This window comes from Oculina patagonica, chromosome 10 (genome assembly GCF_052425735.1).
Source record: "Oculina patagonica isolate OP01 chromosome 10, crgOcupat, whole genome shotgun sequence".
NCBI lineage: Eukaryota > Metazoa > Cnidaria > Anthozoa > Scleractinia > Oculinidae > Oculina > Oculina patagonica.
In genome coordinates this window covers 14,012,309-14,032,269 of record NC_135767.1, presented here as the reverse complement: position 1 = coordinate 14,032,269, position 19,961 = coordinate 14,012,309, and the positions used below count along the sequence as shown (strand labels likewise).

Here is a 19,961-nt window from a genome sequence, read left to right as displayed (position 1 = left end):
TACCACAGTCTCAGCAGCCAAGTTGTAAACTTCATCAGAAACATTGAACACACGCAAAGGGACCACTCTGTCCTCTCTCACATCCAACAGAGTCCTTGCAACATAAAGGCCCTTTTGTTGCAAGTGTGAGCTGAGGCAAGGCTCTAACAATCGCATGCCTAATTGAGACGCCTTTGGATTTAAGGTCGCAGAGCGCTTGTGAACGGTGACTGGGACAACCACTTCAGTGTGAGGTTCAATAATTGTTGACCTTCGCACCATACATCTGGAACTGAGAGGTTGGTTCTTGAAATCAGAACAGTCAAACACTTCTCCATAAATTGAAACCTGGTTTTTAACAATGTCAATCTGTGAATCAACTTGCGACAGGAAATCCATTCCCAGAATACCCTCATCCTCAATGTCAGCCACAATTACACACATTTGAAACTCTTTAGTACCCAGATGCACTACAACATGTCCCACACCATGTGTTTTGGCTTGCTGACCATCAGCTAGGGTAATAGCAGAATGAACTGAACTCAAACTGAACTTGACACTGTCAGGTAAGGAATCAAAAATCTTGAATGACAAAATGGAACAAACAGCACCAGTGTCTATCAACCACATCACACGAGTTCCTCCAATGAAGCCTGGCAGATAAAGACCTCGCAATTTATTATTAACTTGTGACCTTTTCATGGGAACAGCATTGTTCACATCATGTCCAAGTGTAGGGCCAACATCATTCCTATTCAGGCATCCCCCGGGCCCTTGGGTGACACCCTGCTCGCGTTTCCCGAGTCTGCACTGACTCTATCTTGTGACTTGCTTTTTGGGCAGTTACGACGGTAATGGCCAAATTCTTTGCAATCCCAGCATTGACCATTTCGATTAGGATAACGTGGAGCATTTGGGCTTCCAGAGGTGTTCAGGATCATTGTCTGGGAAAGTTGCTGAATCTGCTGGACTAATTCTTGGAGAGCAACTTGCTGTGTTTCCTGACGCTGTTGTTGCATTTGAATGTCAGATCGTAACATGTCCAACTGGGCTCTCAACAAATCAGGCTCCTTTCCAACTTCATCCACTGAGCGAACCTTTGAAGAGCTTCCTCGCCAATCACCATCCAAAAGACGAAATGCTTCCAGTTCACAGGCCAGTGTCAGGGCTTTGTCCATAGTTTTTGGTTTATCCCTCCGTAGTCTAAGCCTGTCATCTTGATCTTTGATAGCGTCAATAAAATGCTGAACGGCAAATCGCTCTTGGGTATTAGGAGACAAATCCTGGTAAGCTAGACTGGACATACTCCGAATATCTGCAGCAAGAGCTTGAACACTTTCGTTTTCCTGCTGGCGACGGTTGTGCAGACGTGCCTGGTGCAACTCGCGTTGTTTTTCAACACCGAACCGAAGTTCCAGCTTGTCAACAATCTTTGCGTAATTCCTACAATCTCTATCAGACATGCCATTGAGCACCTTTTGAGCTTCGCCGCGAAGACTTGCGGCCAGGAATACAGCAGCTTCATCTTCGTTCCAACCATTAACAACAGAACAACGCTCAAAGTGCTTTAAATAATCTCGTAGCGACTGAGTACCATCATAATCTGCGGGATTCTTTACAGGTTTGCTAAACTTTCGGCGATTTGTAAACAAATCAGCTGAGTTATTACTCGGTTCGCTCTCTGACGACGCGAACGGATTTGAAGAGTAAGTACCTGAATTATTCAACTGGTTCTCTGATGCGAACGGGTTTGCAGAGTGGACTCGGCGACTTGAGCTTTCTAAATTTACTGATCGATCCAAAGATAAATCGGACGTAGGTGTAAACGGGTTTCCAGATTTAAAAGGGTTAACTGGCGTTGAACAACTCATACCTTTGACTCCTGAATCCACAATTGAGTTTTCAGCCATTGCAAATGGACGAAACCACACAAGTAAACACACCAGCAAAATCTCGAGGCAGAACCTCACAAATCGACAAAATTCGGTCGCACAAACCATCCAAATAGTTCCATCGACTACAGGTTACATGAATGTTCGGGTTTTCTTCACCGCTGCCACCAATGTAACGCCATGAATTCTCCGATAAACTCAGCGTTATAACTTTGTTTAATCACAACAACTCGCATCTACAACTCAGCACATGGTATTGCACCATAAACGTGTCACGTGACTAAATAGTTCTCTAGGGGGGTACCCTAAGGCGCTGGTCTAACATTACAATATAAACCTCGTGCTAGATTATTATGTCTCACATGTGTGGTGAGTTAACAAATTGACATCAGCCGTACGGCCGCAGAATCTAAATTTTGTCGCTGTAATTTGGAAAATCACACTCACAGGCTCGTAAATTAAAAGTTTGGTAAGAAACCCGCCAGAAATACACGAGAAAATTCGAATTGTTCAACTAACCTTTAATCCACTGAAAAGTGTTCACAAAATAATCCGCTAAAAGGTGGTTCAGCTTTCTAATTTCATTGACAGCACACATTCCCGCTCACCGCCGATTTTCGGTCTGAATCCTCATTGAAGACTTCTAGTTTTGTGGTATGTTTCTCGCCTCATCAAGAATACAGCGCTAAATCAGTGCTGAAAAGTTTGACAAAACCTTCGCTGATTGCGTCAGCTACGAGTTTCATGCGTCTGTACTCTTATTGACAATGAAAATTAGCCAATCAGCGCGCGAGAATTCGCTCAGTTATTGTAAAATTCCTTATGGAACGCATGTTATCTGAGGGCACCATATTAACCTAGTGCTAGATTATTATGTCTCACTTGGGTGGTGAATTCCTTATGGAACTTGTATTAACTGAGTATAGCATATTAACTGAGTGCAGCATATTAACCTCGTGATAGATTATTATGTCTTACTTGGACGGCGAGTTCCTTATGGAACTCATCTTATCTGAGGGCAGCATATCGACCTCGTGCTAGATTATTACATCTTTCTTGGGTGGCGAGTTCATTATGGAACTTATATAATCTAAGTTCAGTATATTGACATCGTTGTAGATTATTATGTCTTACTAGGGTGGGTAGTTCCGTATGGGACGCATGTTATCTGAGGGCACCACATTGACCTCGTGCTAGATTATTATGTCGTACTCGAGTGGTGAGTTATTTTTGGAACTCATATAATTTGGGGGCAGCATATTAACCTCGTGCTAGATTACAATGTCTTACTTGGATGGTGAGTTCCTTATAAAACTCATGTTATCTGATGGCAGCATATTAACCCTGTGCAAGATTATCAAGTCTTACGTGGGTGGTGAGTTCCTTATGGAATTCATATTATCTTTGGGAAGCAAATTGACGTTGTGTGCTAGATTATTATGTCTTAATTTGTTGGTGAGTTCCTTATGGAACTCATGTTATCTGAGGGCAGCATATTAACCCCGTGCTAGATTATTATGTCTTACTTGGTTGGTGTGTTCCTTTATGGAACTCATATCATTTGAAGGCAACATATAAACCTCGTGCTAGGTTACTATGTATTACTTACGTTGTAAGTTCCTAATGGAACTCATGTTATCTGAGGGAAGCATATTAACCCCGTGCTAGATTTTTATGTCTTACTTGGGTGGTGAGTTCCTTATGGAACTCATATTTCCTTGCTTAACATTTCTTAAAAAGGTTCTCGAAAGTTGTTCTTAAAATCCAGTTGTGTAATATGCCGCGTTTTATTGCACGTCAGATTGGTCATTTTCACGACAATCTTTATGCGCCTTTTAAAACACTTATGAACTGATTAACATTATTCCATTAAGCAAAAGCAAATAGTCGCTTACAGAAAATAAAGGATGAAAAGCCTCAAATTTGCCTTGAATTCGAGTAATTTAAAGTTTTTCATTAACTTGAAACGTGATTTACATTGCAGAGTTATGGAGTACATATTTCACTGGACCATTTTCGAGTGATCCAATAAGAAGTTTAACCGTCCACTTGCTAACAAGAAACAACCGTAATAGTAACAACAGAGATGCGACAGTCTGTCTGTATTCTTCGCCACAGACTCTAAATCCACTCATTCCATTACACGATCTAGTCTGATTTACAGCAGATTAATTGTTTGATCATGTCCTTCGCTGCTTGTCGTAGTGCTCCGATCCTCCAGCAGTAAAGAATCGGGTTTAGAGACGAATTTAGGTACGTAAGAGTTATTGTAACAAAGTGTGCAATTTCAAACCTATTTCCAGACATTTGGCCATATGTAATGAGCATAGCCACAATAATAAACGGAACATAGCAAGTAACTAATGCCATCTGCACCCATGATACGCTGGATACTGTCTTCTTGTATCGTGCGATATTCAGTGGAATTCTTCCTACGTTAGGTTGTCCTTGGTTGGTATGCACTTGAAGTTGATGATGTTGAAGCTTGAGATAAATCTTCGTGTAAGAGACAACTGAGATTACTAAAGAAATTATTATAAGGGCAAAGGCTACAGTAAAGGTAATACTAATCTTCCAAAAGTACAGCGATCCAAATGAAACACCAATCAGCCAAAAAAGTATTATAACTGCACGGACTCGCCTCAGTGTTACAACGTGTCTGTATCTCAGTCCCAACAACAGGGCGAGAAGTCTGTCCACGCTTATTGCGCTTGATGTGAAGACCGATACTCCACATAAAAAAAAGCTTGAAGCTGTACATGCCCTGTCAATGTAGTAGATAACGTTCCAGTTCATTCCAGTTGTTACAAAAGACATATAATAAACCGTAAAGAGTGGCTGAGTTATGAGGCCGACGCAAAGATCAGTGACCGCCAGGCATCGAAACAAAAGTTTCGTTGGTGGATGAATAGAAGACTCTTTATGAAGGACAACAAGGATCAGAGCATTGCCAAGTGATGCAGTGATGGACAGAAAAATGTTCAAGGCTAAAAGCAACACAACTACTGATTTGTCCCTTGGCCAAAGTATTTTGCTTGTTTGGTTTAGCTCGCTTGGGAAGTTTGCATCGTTAACCGTTTTGTTCGCCATTGTTGTTCACTACTGCCTGCACTTCAGTTATGTTTGATGTTTTAAGAGCTGTCGTTGGTATAGGAAGAGCATCGTACGTCAGGTAAGTCATTTTTATGACAATCTTTATTTATCGTTTGAAAACACTTATGTGCTGAGCAACATTATTTCATTAGGCAAGAACAAATAGTCGCTTGCAGATAATAAAGAATAAAAAGCTTTTTAAAACATCTGCCTTAAATTCGATCTTTTCCGCCGGTAAATTGAAAATTCCATTAACTTGAAAACATTATTTTCCATTGTAGAGTTCTGGAGTACATATTTCACTGGACAACTTTCGTTTGATCCAATATTTGAGGTTTAACCGTGCGTCCACTTGCTAACAAGAAACAACCGTAAATGACGTACGCAAAACTTAATGTAACTCAATAACTTCTTTCTTTTTTCGTTGGTTTAAAAGAGAACAATGCAATCGAGATAAATACTGGAGGCTAAAAGAGATGAAACATGGTGAATTTGGAAAATCTGTAAGAGCGTTTTAAAGTAAATCAAGAATGAAGTTTTTGGTATTTTCTTATAATTTCCTACAATCGGCAGTCGATATATTTTAACAAATTAAAGCAAAAAGTCTGTCGCTTTTAGTTAATGGTATTTGATGGTGTAAGTATTTATATTTCAGTGAGAGTAACTGTGATCAAATAATACTTAACAATTTTAAAGCGCCTATTTTATATTAAAACGGTGTTTTTCTGAAAATTTCTTTCTTGATTTACTTGAAAACGCTCTTACAGATTTTTCTAAAATTTCGTCAACAGTTAGTCAATCTACTAAACTTCAAAATATCAAAAAATGAATACCAAGAGTCAATCTAGATTTCGAGAAAATCAAGCTTGTTTGAGAACAAAAGAAAATGTCAATCGTTGCTATGGTAACCTTTGGGACGAAGTGACGGGTAAAAAATTAAAATTTGGTCATATTTGATCATTATGGTGTATTTTGGCAAAAATCGAACATTAGCTTCCTAGATAATTTTAATTTTCAAAACAACCACCCTTCGGCTAAAAAAACTACATCGAGCCTCCTTAAGTCAGAGAAGTCGGTTTCATACATGTTTACCTTTAATCAACATTTCTTAAGCACTTTGAAAATTTGGCAGTACTTTTAAGCAAAAAAAAAAAAAAACAAACAAACTGAAGTTTAATGAAAATGAATTGACCTGAATTAATATGGTGCTTAATTAAAAGTGCAAACAACGTACAACGAATCTTCAACTACAGTTCGAAGCTAGTGCATTTTGTTTTCCTCACAGAATTCAGTTACATTAAATGGCAATTACCTAACTTTTCAGGTCGCATTTTAAGATGATAACACCATGAAAATTTTAATACATTAAATGCTCTACGATCGATGTTTCTACAAAGTCTACTTTAAACGTTTCTTTGTATTTAAATATGCATAGTTCCAACAACAGAGATGGGACTTTAAGCAAATGATAGATCATCGCAGTAATGTACTCAACTTAAGCATTGAGAAAAGCAAGCCTGAAAAAAAATTCAGGCTTGAATGGGAATCGAACCCGAACGACTAATAGAGCGTTTTCACTCACGTGACCAGATTTCTCTATTGTCATGGCAACCGACTTTATCCGCCATATTGGTGTTCCATCGAAGTAGCGTCACACAACAGTTAGAGCATAATTTACAGTTTTTCGACTACTTTAATGCGCGAAACAAGTCATTTACATTAAGATTCTTTGCATTCTCGTCGGCTGTGGCAATAATACAGGGAAAAAGAAGGCCCAGTAGTGAAAAACTGAGTTTTTTCGTGTTCTACGTGTTATTGTCAACCAAGGCAAGAATGTGGAATACCTGACTACGGAAAGAGGAAGATGTATTTCTGCCATAAGTAGAGACGATTTAGCTGATGCTATATGACTGTTAGAAAATGACTGAGTTTGCAGCAAGCATTTCGAAGATTGAAGATCTGACACAGTATGTCCCAAGAAAACAAACTGATATCTGTTGGTAAGATATGAGGTGAACCAATCTTTCGCTACTCCACGAAATCCACAATAATCTAGTTTCCGGTCTAGTTTCTCACTCTAGATGTTATGATTTACAGTATCAAAGGCTTTACTGAAATCTTAAAATAATTATACCACAAGAAAGTTCGTTGCAGTCAATTGCATGTTGTATCAAGTTGATGATGCTTAGAATGGCATGATCAGTGGAGTGTTTTCACAGAAACCAAACTGTTTGCAATAAATTACTTTCTTCTTTGCCAAGAGGTATAGTATTCTCTTATGCATCAATTTTTCCAACAGTTTATTGAATACGGACAGAATTGTCTAAACTTGTTTGTAAGGCCTAAACTTGTTTATGACACAGGGGTAACTTCAGCTTTTTTTTAAAAATTGCTTTGGACAATTCCAGTAGAATTGAAAAGGAAGCATTTATTAAATATAATTTCTCGTAGTAGAGGCTTAGATATGGCATATTTAGTAGCTCTTAGGATGTTGATTGGTATACTAAAGGGGTCCAGTAGACTTGCTGGCATTCAGTTTAATAATTTTATTTTCAATTTCCACAGTTGTTATGGGAAATAGAAAGAAATTATCCTGAGATGAAGGTGTGAGATACTGAAGGGGGAATTTATTTACTCTACGAACACTCTTAGCCAAAAAATATCCAATATGAACAAAGAAAGTGCTAAAAGCATAATTTTGCCATTGACTTAGGATCATTTTTTTCAGCATCGTCAACAAGTAATTTAGTGGGAGTACATCGAGATCTGCATCTAAGGTTGACAAGTTGTCTTATCCCCTTCCAGTCGACTTTCTTGGAGAATCAGACTTATTTACATGGAAGTGATTATTTTTATAGTTATTTTTACTCACTTTTAGCAAGTGGTTATGCCCATTCCTAAAAGGTTAAATTTTGAATGATAATAAGTAGGTTTGGTTTTCATATACTTCTTTTAGAATGATAATTGAGTCGCTTAATGCAGTTGTCCATGGTTTGGATTTCATTTTAGATTCACTGTTAGAAAGTTGTTTGATAGGGATATGAACAACAATTATTTCTGAGATTTTAGTGTAAAAGGAATTAAACATTACATTAGGATCACTGGATATCTTGAATTAGAGCAGATTCATAAAAATAAAAATCGTCTCATTATTAGATCTTAATATTATTGGGAAGAGAAGAATATATATTTTTTACAATAATTATTAGGAAGTTAGGTAAATGATCAGTAAAATCATAAACAATATTTCCACTTGAGGTGAGATGTTTCTGAGTGGTCAGTAATTCGGGTGGGTTGTAAAATGTGTGGTTGAAAACTAGAGGACCCCTAAGGTATTTAAAAAGTTTTCTGTATCTGCATGAGAATCCAATTTAAGGAGGTCTAGATTGAAATCTCCCAAGGTAATGCAAAACTTATCCTTCCTATGAATCTTGTCAACTGTAGAGTTAAGATTATCCATAAAGTTTTGTATATGTATAAATCACACTACAGATCACGTTTCTTTAAGATCCATTTTGCATTTCTACTCATAGATCCTCAAAGTCATCTGTTGTTTTTGTAAGTTCAGGACTAGTTGTAAATAGCTGAATGATCTGCCTTGATACAAAAACCAACTCCTCCAGCATTTGAAAGACTGGGTTGTAAAGTAAATGAATAACCTGGTATTTAAACATTGGGCAAACAATTTTGGTCAACTTTTAGCTTAATCCCAGGAAGGCAAATATATTAACTCAGACAACATTTGCTGCAAATTATCGAAGTTGGCTGACGAGTTGTTGATATGTTTCTGCTCCTTGAAACAATAGAAACAGAGAAAGGGCGAATCAAACTTAAAGCCACAACATGAAAGTTTTTCCTTTATTCCTATTTTGATTCCATGCCTCGATGTAAAACAGAACTCTTGTGATATGCGAGCCACATTTGCCTTGTCCCGCCATACCATTTTGCTCGGTTATTATCGAAAGCGTAACATTTGAATCGTTCATTCTTTGTGAATGCCTAACCTTTCCGAGAACGATGAACTTTTTGCCTATTTTTACTCTTTAACGCTATCTACAAACCCTGAATAAGTTGATTATACGCCCGTGTGAACTTCTGAAAGATTGGTCCTTACTGTATAAATAGCCGGTTTCAAGCACTCAAAACGACAGCAAATCCATAGATTCGACAGGAGGCAAGCATTCTGGATCGTATGTTTTATCCAGAATTATTACAGGATCCATTCCAACACAAGAAATCTCATCAGAGTAGGTTTCTTTACGTGGGGATCGAGGTTGTTCACATAATCCGAGAGGGAATATACCGCCATGATGGAAAAGTGGAACACCAATATGGCGTCTCAAATTTCCCGCGAAAAATGTGACGTCACGTGAAAACGCTCTATACACCACACGAGTACCACGAGTAACATACGGGTAACATACGAGTAACACACGGAACATACGGGTACATACGGTTAATTGACTGTCACTCGACATTGTCATGCATGTGGTTTTATCCTCATGATATCTGAGGGCAGCATATTAACCCCGTGCTAGATTATTATGTCTTACTTGGTTGGTGAGTTCCTTATGGAACTCATGTTATCTGAGGGCAGCATATTAACCCCGTGCTAGATTATTATGTCTTACTTGATTGGTGAGTTCCTTATGGAACTCATATCATTTGAACTCATATCACCTTGTGCTAGGTTATTATGCGTTACTTACGTAGTGAGTTCCTAATGTAACTCATGTTATCTGAGGGAAGCATATTAACCTTGTGCTAGATTTTTATGTCTTACTTGGGTGGTGAGTTCTTTATGGAACTCATATTTCCTTGCTTGAAATTTTTTTAAAAGGTTCTCGAAAGTTGTTCTTAAAATCGATTAAAAGAGTTGCTCAAAAGTTGCCCCAAAATACAAAACGCTTCTTCCATAGAGAAAATCTCTCCAATTATGTTAATTTGCCTGTGAAGGTACGATTTCTAAACAGTTTCATGCAAGTGTCTAAAAAACATTTTAAGGCAAAAATTGGTTGAATTAAGAGAAAAATCGCGAAGGCATCGATGACGTCATGTTTGCTGACTAATTTTGTAATGTTTTAATGGGGATCGAGAGGCGAAACGTTTTCGGATTTTTCACGAAAATCTTCGGCAAAAGTCGTCAACCTTCGAAAGCGTTCATATGGCCTTCTTACAACACTCGGAAAATCTTCGGAGATCTTAATTTAGGGGGGAACTAAAATTACTTGGGGGGGGAGGGGGGGCAAGACATAAGGATTTGGGGCGACGTGACTAGGATTGGGGCGATGTAACCTGGGGAGACCGTACAATGGGGCGACACGACCTGCTACCTAGGAGGGCAGTGAAGAATGCGAAATAAGTCCAACACAAAGATCACTAACCGCCAGGCGTCGATACAAAAGTTTCGGTGGAGGATAACTAGAAGTCTCTTTGTGAAGAGCAACAAGGATCAGAGCATTGCCTTGTGATGCGGTGACACATGCATTACATTTATGCCATTCTCATCCTTCTCTAGTCTGCGAGGACCTGTCACCTTTTTTAATCAAGTAACCTTTCATCGAAAGAAAACATTATAAGCGCTTAAGCAGCCTCCTTTAAATATCCGTCCGCTTTTTTTTATTGGCCGGCCGGGTGCTGATTTAAAGTAATTGTGATCAGCCGTAAGTTTGAATCTAACTTAAAAGTTCACGTTTTGTTGAAAATTTCTGTTGTTCCTCCTTCGTTTCTGCCTATGGTCGAAACTGTAAGAAGCATCGAAAAACGTCTCTATTTTGTAAACTACGAATAGTGGTCCAATATTTTGGTAATGCTTTCAGGAACTTTAGATCTCAACTTGAAAAAGTCAAGTTTCAAGTTTCAAGTTTTGTCCTTGTGGACTGAAAAAAAAAACCTTAAAATTATTACGGCTTGCTTCTTTTTTCAACAACAGTTTACTTTATATCTTTATCTTGATGTGCTAGGTGCATTTAATGTACGAGAAGACTAATTTTGCCAATTTGAGCACTTTTTACCGAAAGCAGTAAAATCCCCGTGACGGTGTCCCTTTAAGCTAGAAATTTCCATAATTCATGTATAATACTGTGCTGTTGTATACGGAATAGGTTCCTCTGTAAAGATGTTGCAGTTCACAGAAGTAAATGTATTTATAACAAGCAAAAATAACAGTTGGTCACAATAGTTTAAGAACGTACAGCTTACAGTTTTGACAAAAATACGCAGGTTTGCTAATATCTCAAGAATGATAAAGGAAATAGGGCTATGAAGTGAAACCGGTTACAGTGCCCCCTTAATTCATTACACTGATGAGCGCTAAAAAGATCTCGAGTCAGATTGAGAGACTGACCCATTTTCGGCAGAAGACCACTTAAATACAAATTTCCCTAAAAAAATTAAAAATGACTATTTTTTAACAAAAAGACATCTCATTGTTTTTATTTATTTTGAATCGACAGGTATACCGTAATTAGAGTTTTATTTCAAACACAAGTTGTCAATTCTACCTTCACCTGTGCTCTGACTGACGTCTTTCTCACTTTTCTGATTATTCATTTGAAAAAAGCTAATACTCCAGCAACCTTAGAACGACATCTGTCCATGCACCTGCAAAAATGTTAAATAGAACACGTCGCCCACAGCGGAAGTCCTAAAATGAAAATTATCCTTTTCACATTAATACACTGCTTCAATGTTAAAACAACGTACAACGAATCACGTAAGACAATTTGAAATGCGTTTTGGTCTTGTCGCAGAGATCAGTTAAATAAAATGGCAATTAGGAACCTTTTCATGCCTAACTATTATATAACACCATGAAAATTCTAATAAATTAATTGATCTAGGATGTTTCCGGCCACCAAGCTTCCTTAACGTTTCTCCGTTTTTTTTTAATATGCACAGTCCCAACAACAGAGATGGAACTGTATGTCTGTAATCATCGCCGCACACAATGTTTTCGAAGACACCAACCCAAATCCATTTTATTGCACGGCGATCTGAGTTGATTAACAGCAGTTTAATTTTTTGATCGTGTCTCTCGCTGCTTGTCGTACTGTTCCGATCCTCCAGCAGTAAAGAATCGGGTTTAGAGACGAATTAAGATAGACGAGGGTTGCTGTAAAGTCGAAACCAATTTCAAATTTGTTTCCAGACATCTGGCCATATGTCATTAGCATAACTACGACAATAAACGGAACATAGCAAGCAACTAATGCCAACTGCACGCACAATACGCTGGAAACTGACTTCTTGTATCGTGCGATATTCAGTGGAATTCTTCCTCCGTTAGGTTGTCCCCGGTGGACATGAACTTGAAGTTGATGATGTCGCAGCTTAAGATAAATCTTCGCGTAAGAGAAGACTGAAGTTGCTATAGAAAGCAATATAAGGGCAAAGGCTACAGTAAAAGCAATTCTTCTATTCCAAAGATACATCGATCCGCACGAAACAGCAATCAGCCAAAAACACATTATAACTGCACGGACGCGCCTCAATGTTACAACGTGTCTGTATCTCAGCCCCAACAACAGGGCGAGAAGTCTGTCCACATTAATTGCGCTAGATATGAAGACCGATACTTCACAGAAAGTAAAGCTTGAAGCATTATATGCCTTGTCAATGTAGTATATAACTTTCGAGTTTATTGCAGTTGTTACAAACGACATTAAGGTGACAGCAAATAGTGGTTGGGAAACAAGTCCAACACAAAGATCAGTGACCGCCAGGCATCGAAACAAAAGTTTGGTTGGAGGATGAATAGAAGACTCTTTATGAAGAGCAACGAGGATTAGAGCATTGCCCAGTGATGCGGTGATGGATAGGAAAATGTTCAAGGCTGAAAGAAAAGAAAAAACGCCCGTAAGCCATATAGATGTGCTTGTTTGGTTCATCTCGCTTGTGTAGTTTCTGTTTCGGTACGTGCTTGCACTAACTGAACCGTTTTTTCGATATTTTAATTTAATAAAGCTTGTTTATTGGGAAAGAAAAACATGTCTCATGTTACAGGATATAGCATGCATGTGAAGTTTGACGTTTGAATATCATTTAAAATCGGCTGATTTGAATGAAATGCGACTTCTGCCGCATCTTCGCAGTCTTCGACTTGGTTTGTCGAATATTCGACAAAAGTTCGACTGTTGTTTTATACGTCGAACTTCACATGTGCCGAATTGAATACATAAGATATGCCAATTTATTTACCTTCGAATAAGGAGATCGTATACTGATCGTTCTTTTTTTTCGAAATCGAAATAAAATAGAAAGGAATTAAAACAATAATTAGGTGCGCGGGTTTTCTTAGAACGCAAAGTCCAAACTTCAGCTTCTCGGGGCATGACCGCTTTGTACTTCCGAATGTCATAAAAAGAGCGGTATGCTAAATGAACAGTTGTGCAAACTCAAATAGAAATTATCTGAAAAATAGCATGCCGCTGATAAAAATTGACGGCGCGGGACAACAGTACGTAAACTTTGCCTTTGTGGACCCGGTGCTATACAAACGTCTGTTAATTTTATGTGCAGTGTAGTTTTGAAGCCAACATTTCAGCTTGATTCTAGCGGCTCTACCTTATCCTTTGTATTTCTCCAAAATAAAACCATGGGTCGCATAACTTTCTCTTTCCTTCATTTCCACTGCGCGGTAAATGTCAATTGAGGTCAAGATCGCTCGCAGATTGAAAAGTTAATGCAAACGGTTCTTTGGGTTCTCAGCACAAATTTTCTGTCTCTATTTAGCAATGTTGTATGATATTTTTTACAAGCAGTATTTATTTACAAAAGAGTTTGGGAATGTTCTGTAACTTTCAATGAAGATCATACTTAATTTTTCTTTACAATCCTCATCAAGAAAAACGGGTGCATGATGAGAATTAAAAGAATCGTCAATCATGCGACATAAATTCTCAAAAGTGACATAAGATAAATATAAACTACCTTATTATAGGAAATTAACGCTTGTGTTAATTGAGGTATTTGAAATTAACGCGACTTAAATTAACGCGATTTGAAGGAAAAATTACTTCCCAATAAAGGAAATTAACGCGAAAGAGGGGATACATTTCAAAATGAAGGAAATTAACGCGACAAACATAAAGAAAAAGAACACTTGTTGAGACAGCAGGAACAAGTTTACTTTAACACAAAGGAATCTGAGCGCCTAGAGCCTTTTTTTACAGTTTAAGTGATCCGGCAAATTTCCACCCTGATGAAATAATGTCTTTTCATAAGTGTCAAGACGTCTAGACTGTATCGAGAAATTGGTTCCAAAATAATGGAAAAAAGATCATGAAAATTAGCGCTCCAATTAATTAACGGCGCAGAAACTAACGTTAACAAAAATTAACGCGACTTAAATTAACGCGAATTTTTGAAATTCGCGTTAATTTCATGAAGCGTTAATTTCCTATAGTAAGGTATACAGAAAAAAACGGTTTAAACAAGACAATCCAATAATTGATCGTCGAGGGCATCGTGAAACGAGCGGTTACCGCTTTATTCTGTAGCCGCTATAGAGCGGTGAAAAAGCTTGTTAATTGTTGAATTTCATTAGTTATCGGCCGATAGTTTGTTTCTTTAGTTATCGGCCGAAAAACCATTGTTTTTGTCGGACCGCTTTGTTATTTGTTGATTAACGGCTGCCAGTGTATAAATAAGGTTTGGGGTTGTATGGGTTGTTCATTCAGTTTTTGCAGCAGTAACTGTAACAAGTTTATCAGCTCAGTTGTAATGGAGAGTCATTACTTTAACTCAGTTGTTGCTCTCGCGGATACTGCGGTTTCACCCAGTCCTCCTGTCTGTGCTCCGTCCTTGGCACCAGTCTTTCGTCCGTCGCTGACTGACTTCTCCATCAGCAGGATCCTGGGTCTGGAGAATGACGTAACACATCAAGATTTAACATGCTCTGGTGAGTCAAACTTAAGCAATTCTGTAATAATACGGTCAGTTTGCAATACTAGGATGATTACGTAATAGAAATATATATATTTCTGTAATAGAGCTGAGGTCACTGATAATTACAAATTAAGTTTCTAGTGGTAATATCAAGCTGTTGTCTTCAAAATCACTCTCTCGATCTGTTAAAAAAAGAAATGAAAGGCAATGACATGAAAAGATATTATTTAAGTAGAGAAACCTGAAACTTTTGATGCGCGTGGCTTGAAGTTAGTCGTCTGCCCATACAATATTTTTTCTTAGTAAGAGCTGGATGTAATTGCAAATTTTTTATTGTGGAAAAGGATACAATTTACGTGTCTCATCGAGTAAAAGTCTAAGAGAACGAGAAATGCTATGAGTCAGTGTGGATATAAACCGATGGAGCAGCTTTTTCGAGTTTTTCTTTCTACTTCCTTTCATTTCTTTTCTATGTTATTTTTACAAACGAAAGACTAGTCAATTTCACCTCCGTGCACATGTCAAAATTACCTATCAGTTAAAATCAACCTTCATAGAAAAACTTAAGCGATTTATGAATGATAATGTTTCAATTTTCGTCAACAGTAGCAGTGGAACGCCGTTACTCCATTGAGACTCCAAGTCCTCAACACAGCTACAGTAATACCAGCACACGATCATTTTATTCCGACAACACAATTTCCACCAGTGATTGCGACAGCGAACCCGATCAAGTATCGACAAATTCCGAGCAGCCATCGAGGAAAAAGCGACAGCGAACGACCTTCTCGCCAATTGAGGTGTGGGAGCTGGAACGAGCGTACAAGCGTCGGCCATATTTAACGAGTGAAGACGAGGAGGAACTGGTGCAGAGACTTGGTATCCCGGCTAAAAGTTTGAAGGTGAGTTGGATTTAATCATGTTATGAAAGTTTTGCGTTTCTGGATTTTATGACTCCTGATTTACTTTTCTTTATGGACAATTGAATTATTTATGCGTTTCATTTTGACACAACTTGATGAACAGTTTCAAACTAAAAAACTATTTTTTCGTCAATCATATTAATTTAAGTCTTGAAAATTTGCGTTAAATCAAGACAATAACCCCTCTAACTAATATTTTTATTCTTGTAATTAATCTGTGCGGCAATCTATGGAAAAAATATGACTGAAAATTATGACTCCTGACTCACTTTTCACTTTTTAACAGCATTGTTATTTTAAGACACCTTTACTTCCAGCAAAGTTATGTTTACACGTAATCTACTTCTCCGTCAAAGCTACAGGAATAACAGGGGCAGTGGAAAGCGCCAGGACGGGATGTATTCTATCCCTGAACCCATTGATTGAAAGCTAATCACTATGTAATCATGACATTTCGACAATTCGCGTTAATTTTATTACGCGTACATTTTGTTCGCGTTGTTAGAATACTTCGTTATATTTCTATAATAAGGTATGAGGAAACTGTTGTGATGCGACAAAAAAAGCACCGTTGATTATTAATTGGAAGTTGATTTCAGCCTGTAAAGTAAACAAACCGCATCCACGAAGCCTAGCGCTCGAAACGTCAGTCTTTTAAAATTCGGCTTCCGCTATGGCGTCTAAGGCTTAATTCGGCTAAGGCGGCTTATCTATCTTAATCAATGTATATAAAGACGAATTTATCTTTTTTTGTTGCTCTTTAAACTCCTGTTTAATTTCAGTTTTCATTTACGTTTTTTACCAGCTTTACGGCAGCTTATTAATGTTTATTTTCTGATCGTATTTGAAAACATCGCACCTCAGAACAATTAACAAAAGATCAATAGAGGCACTGCGTGTATTATAATTGTCAATTAAGCTTATTGAGACAATATTGTTCGCGTGTGTCCTAGCGAAGTGAGAAAATGTCACAATTTCCAAGAAAAAGGTTTTAAAACATGCCTTTCACATCATTCTCGCGGCCACCTAGCTTTCATGTTACAAATCTATACAATGTTTTTCTTTTGAAGCTGATTTCTGCCATGAATGGGTAATAACAACATTTGAAGTTAGGAAATCAGTCGTAAGAAAACAAATAACAATTATAAATTATTTTTATAGAGACTGTAACCCCTTTTATGAAAATACTCTGCATGTGCCGAGCTTCCGATTAGCTTATAAAAGGATCATCGAAAAAAAGTAAAAAAAAGTTCATTTGATGAATCTTTTGTCTTTACATTACACAAAAGAACAGTTGTCTAAAACTTTATTCAAGCGTGCTTCATTAAAGACAATGAGTTTGCAGTCTTAACATGTTGATTTAATTTATGTTAGTTTACGTTTTGGAAGTGTGACTTCTCGCTAATGAGTTGATTGACAGTTCTATTGTTCCTATAACGCCCGCCCACATGCGAAAAACCATTTAAAAGAGAAGGCGCGCGCGTTCAAAAACAAATTTCACTTGACTTCTGAAAGAGAAACAACCTTTGCGTTAGCGACTGTACTGTGGAAACGAACAGTTAATTTGAAAAGATGGTTTCAGGAGGAAACAAAAGGAAACTCAGCGAGCAGGAATCCGGTAAGTTAATTAGCTTTAATATGTTTTAAGGTGGGGATGTTACGAATTAAACTTAAGCAGGAACTTTCTTAACTAAGAACATGCGCCAAGTAATTGCTTGCGCTGTGCTTAGGTTTTCATTGACAAGAAGTTGATAAGGTAAATTAATGAAGTTAACTTCTTGAGCGACAGCCTTTCATAGAAACAAAGTGTAAAAGATTAATTTGCAGATAGGATTTATTTCTAAGCATATTTTGCTCAAATTTTTTCAAACACTTTCGGTGTTGCTGTGTCTTGCGTAAAATATTTCTGCACGATTGCAATAATATAAGAGTGTTTTCGTTACGAGTTAAATTCTTAAATACATGCAAGCTGCAAAAATAAGTCTTAATAAATAGTTCTTAATGTACCGCGACACTCTCAAACCTCTTAATTAGCGTTATTAAAAGATTAACTCTTTACTCACATTTGCGGGTTGCTACGATAGATTTTCTTGTTTTTATGAATAAAGTATTGTTGTTGGTGGTTACAAAAATTCACGGTTTGCAGTCAGAAGCAGTATTCTTAACTTATAATTCCCTTTTTTCAGGTAAAAGAATGCGTCAGAGACGCCGACGAACAGCTTACACTGAAGAACAACTTGATCGCTTGGAAGAATCTTTTATGGAAGAAAAGTTTCCTGGTATCATAATCAGAGAACAACTTGCCGAGGAGTTAAACATCAAAGAGGATAGAATACAGGTAAGTTGAGACACTTCATAGAAGTATATGCACCTAATTACAACAACGTCATATTAAAAAGAAAATTAAAGAGGACACATAGGAATTACTTAGCTTTTCATCATAGCTGAATGCATTTGCAGGAATTTCACGAGTTTATATCTGTACATATAGTAATCGTGTTAGAAGATAAATTGACTAACTTGGTTTTTAAAGCCTTTCTTCGGACGAATTTCAAATGTATCGTTTTAATACCAAATTAATTTGGCTGCTTGTCAGCCTTATACAAGTTTGCTTGATGTTTTTTCGATAGAATTGTGTGCTTTATATTAAGGTAAAGATCATGCAGTACTATTCACGTTATGTATTCGATTAATTTTTAAACATATATTTGGCAACATCACATGGTTTGAAATGTAGTCATAAAAATTCAGCTAAATTTGCCCATTACTTAAATTCTCCTCGGTTTTGTTCTCCTATCAACAAATAAGTTCTTTTTTTATTAATTTACAAGTTTATTCACGGGTTCTTCTATTAACAGGTTTGGTTTCAAAACCGCCGCTCAAGATGGCGCAGACATGAAATTAAGAACAAACGTCATGGAACTGAAGAAGCTGCATCTTCCATTCCACATGCTCCTGTTTTCCCGCCATTTTGCTGCCGTACACAGAGTACCATGCCAACCTGGAGTTTTCCCGCTTCTTTAATCAGGCCAAGCGCTGCCACCGCTGTACCGCTGTACCGCTGTACCAGCACTGTGATTGGCCCATCAAGCGGACCTCATGCTGATGCCATGGCAACGGGATTCTTGAGTACACTATCGATGACTCCTACTCAATTGCCTTACAAGCACATGTTTACAAACTTTTCTTCTTCAATTAGAGAAAACCCTCATTCGGTAGATGAATATGTTGCAGCCGTTACTTTAGCAAGTGGATTTTTAAGGGAACATTAGAAATGTAATTAGGTATCTAGTTGAAATGTAAGGTTTTCCAGCTTTAGTGTAGACCAGTGTTTATTCCGATTGTTTTCTCTAAGGTTCTCTATTTTGCATGTAAATACATAGATTACGTCTGATCAGTGTTAGTAATAAACCCTTGATTAACAGACTTATTTTTGTTATTGTCTGTGATAATATTTATCGAATTAAAAATTTATAAGTTCTCGATATACTTGACTTTAGAAATCATAGGCTTGAACTCATTAATGGCTAGCTTCAATCCATGAATACAGGCTTAAACATTTTCGCATTGGGGTCCGGTTGTTCGAAGCAGGACTAAGTTACTATTTTTTCTCGAATAACCGCCCACCCCCTTTATAACAACCCACCTCCTCGGTCGATATATTAAATTTGTTTTATTTGAAACACAGACCTTGCAACTGATATATTTCGGTCGGAATTCGGCAGCAGTATTTTTTACACTTTTTAACGGTACTGAAAAAAACAAAACAAAAAAAAAAATAAAAAACGAAGGCTTCATTTTTCGGGGTTTGGATAAAACCCCATAAAACCGGTAGTTAAAGCCGATATTTCAGAAGATCAATCAAGTCTTTATCATGATCGAATGAATAAAAAGGATTAAGAACCGGAAAAGCCTAAAATGCTTTTTAAACAAACTACTAAACTATCTTTTTGGCGAGTGATTCGATTACAAGCAGAGTCCACCCTTGAAAAGCCGACATGTCATTGTCAAAGATATAAAGTTTATATTAAAATTTGAGACTCTCCGGGCAAAGGATTCTGTCTGAAAAAGCTAAGTGTACAGTCAACTCTCTATTAACGGACACCTCTATAAGACGGACACACGCGCGGTGTTGCTCCCGTCCCTGCAGTTTTTACAGTCATTTAACTGTAACTAAACTCCGGAG

At 37.5% G+C, this 19,961-nt stretch overlaps 3 protein-coding genes across 3 annotated transcripts in view; 2 read left to right on the top strand and 1 right to left on the bottom strand.

Annotated features, from left to right (window-relative positions):
- The window catches only part of LOC144628960 (uncharacterized), a 469,155-nt gene that overhangs the window by 215,145 nt on the left and 234,049 nt on the right, over positions 1-19,961 (top strand).
- LOC144628714 (adenosine receptor A3-like) lies at positions 4,020-4,961 on the bottom strand. Its single transcript, XM_078486842.1, has one exon. It carries the CDS (start codon positions 4,959-4,961, stop codon positions 4,020-4,022), a length of 942 nt encoding a protein of 313 aa, XP_078342968.1.
- LOC144628713 (retina and anterior neural fold homeobox protein 2-like) lies at positions 17,348-19,047 on the top strand. The gene is made up of 3 exons (XM_078486840.1): positions 17,348-17,393; positions 17,962-18,113; positions 18,634-19,047. Exons 1-3 carry the CDS (start codon positions 17,348-17,350, stop codon positions 19,045-19,047), a joined length of 612 nt encoding a protein of 203 aa, XP_078342966.1.

Coding starts and splice junctions, on each gene's coding strand:
- LOC144628714 (XM_078486842.1), bottom strand. CDS start 4,961: ATGGCGAACAAAACGGTTAACGATGCAAACTTCCCAAGCGAGCTAAAC.
- LOC144628713 (XM_078486840.1), top strand. CDS start 17,348: ATGGTTTCAGGAGGAAACAAAAGGAAACTCAGCGAGCAGGAATCCG. Junction 17,394..17,961: donor ACTCAGCGAGCAGGAATCCG/GTAAGTTAATTA, acceptor CCCTTTTTTCAG/GTAAAAGAATGCGTCAGAGA. Junction 18,114..18,633: donor TCAAAGAGGATAGAATACAG/GTAAGTTGAGAC, acceptor TTCTATTAACAG/GTTTGGTTTCAAAACCGCCG.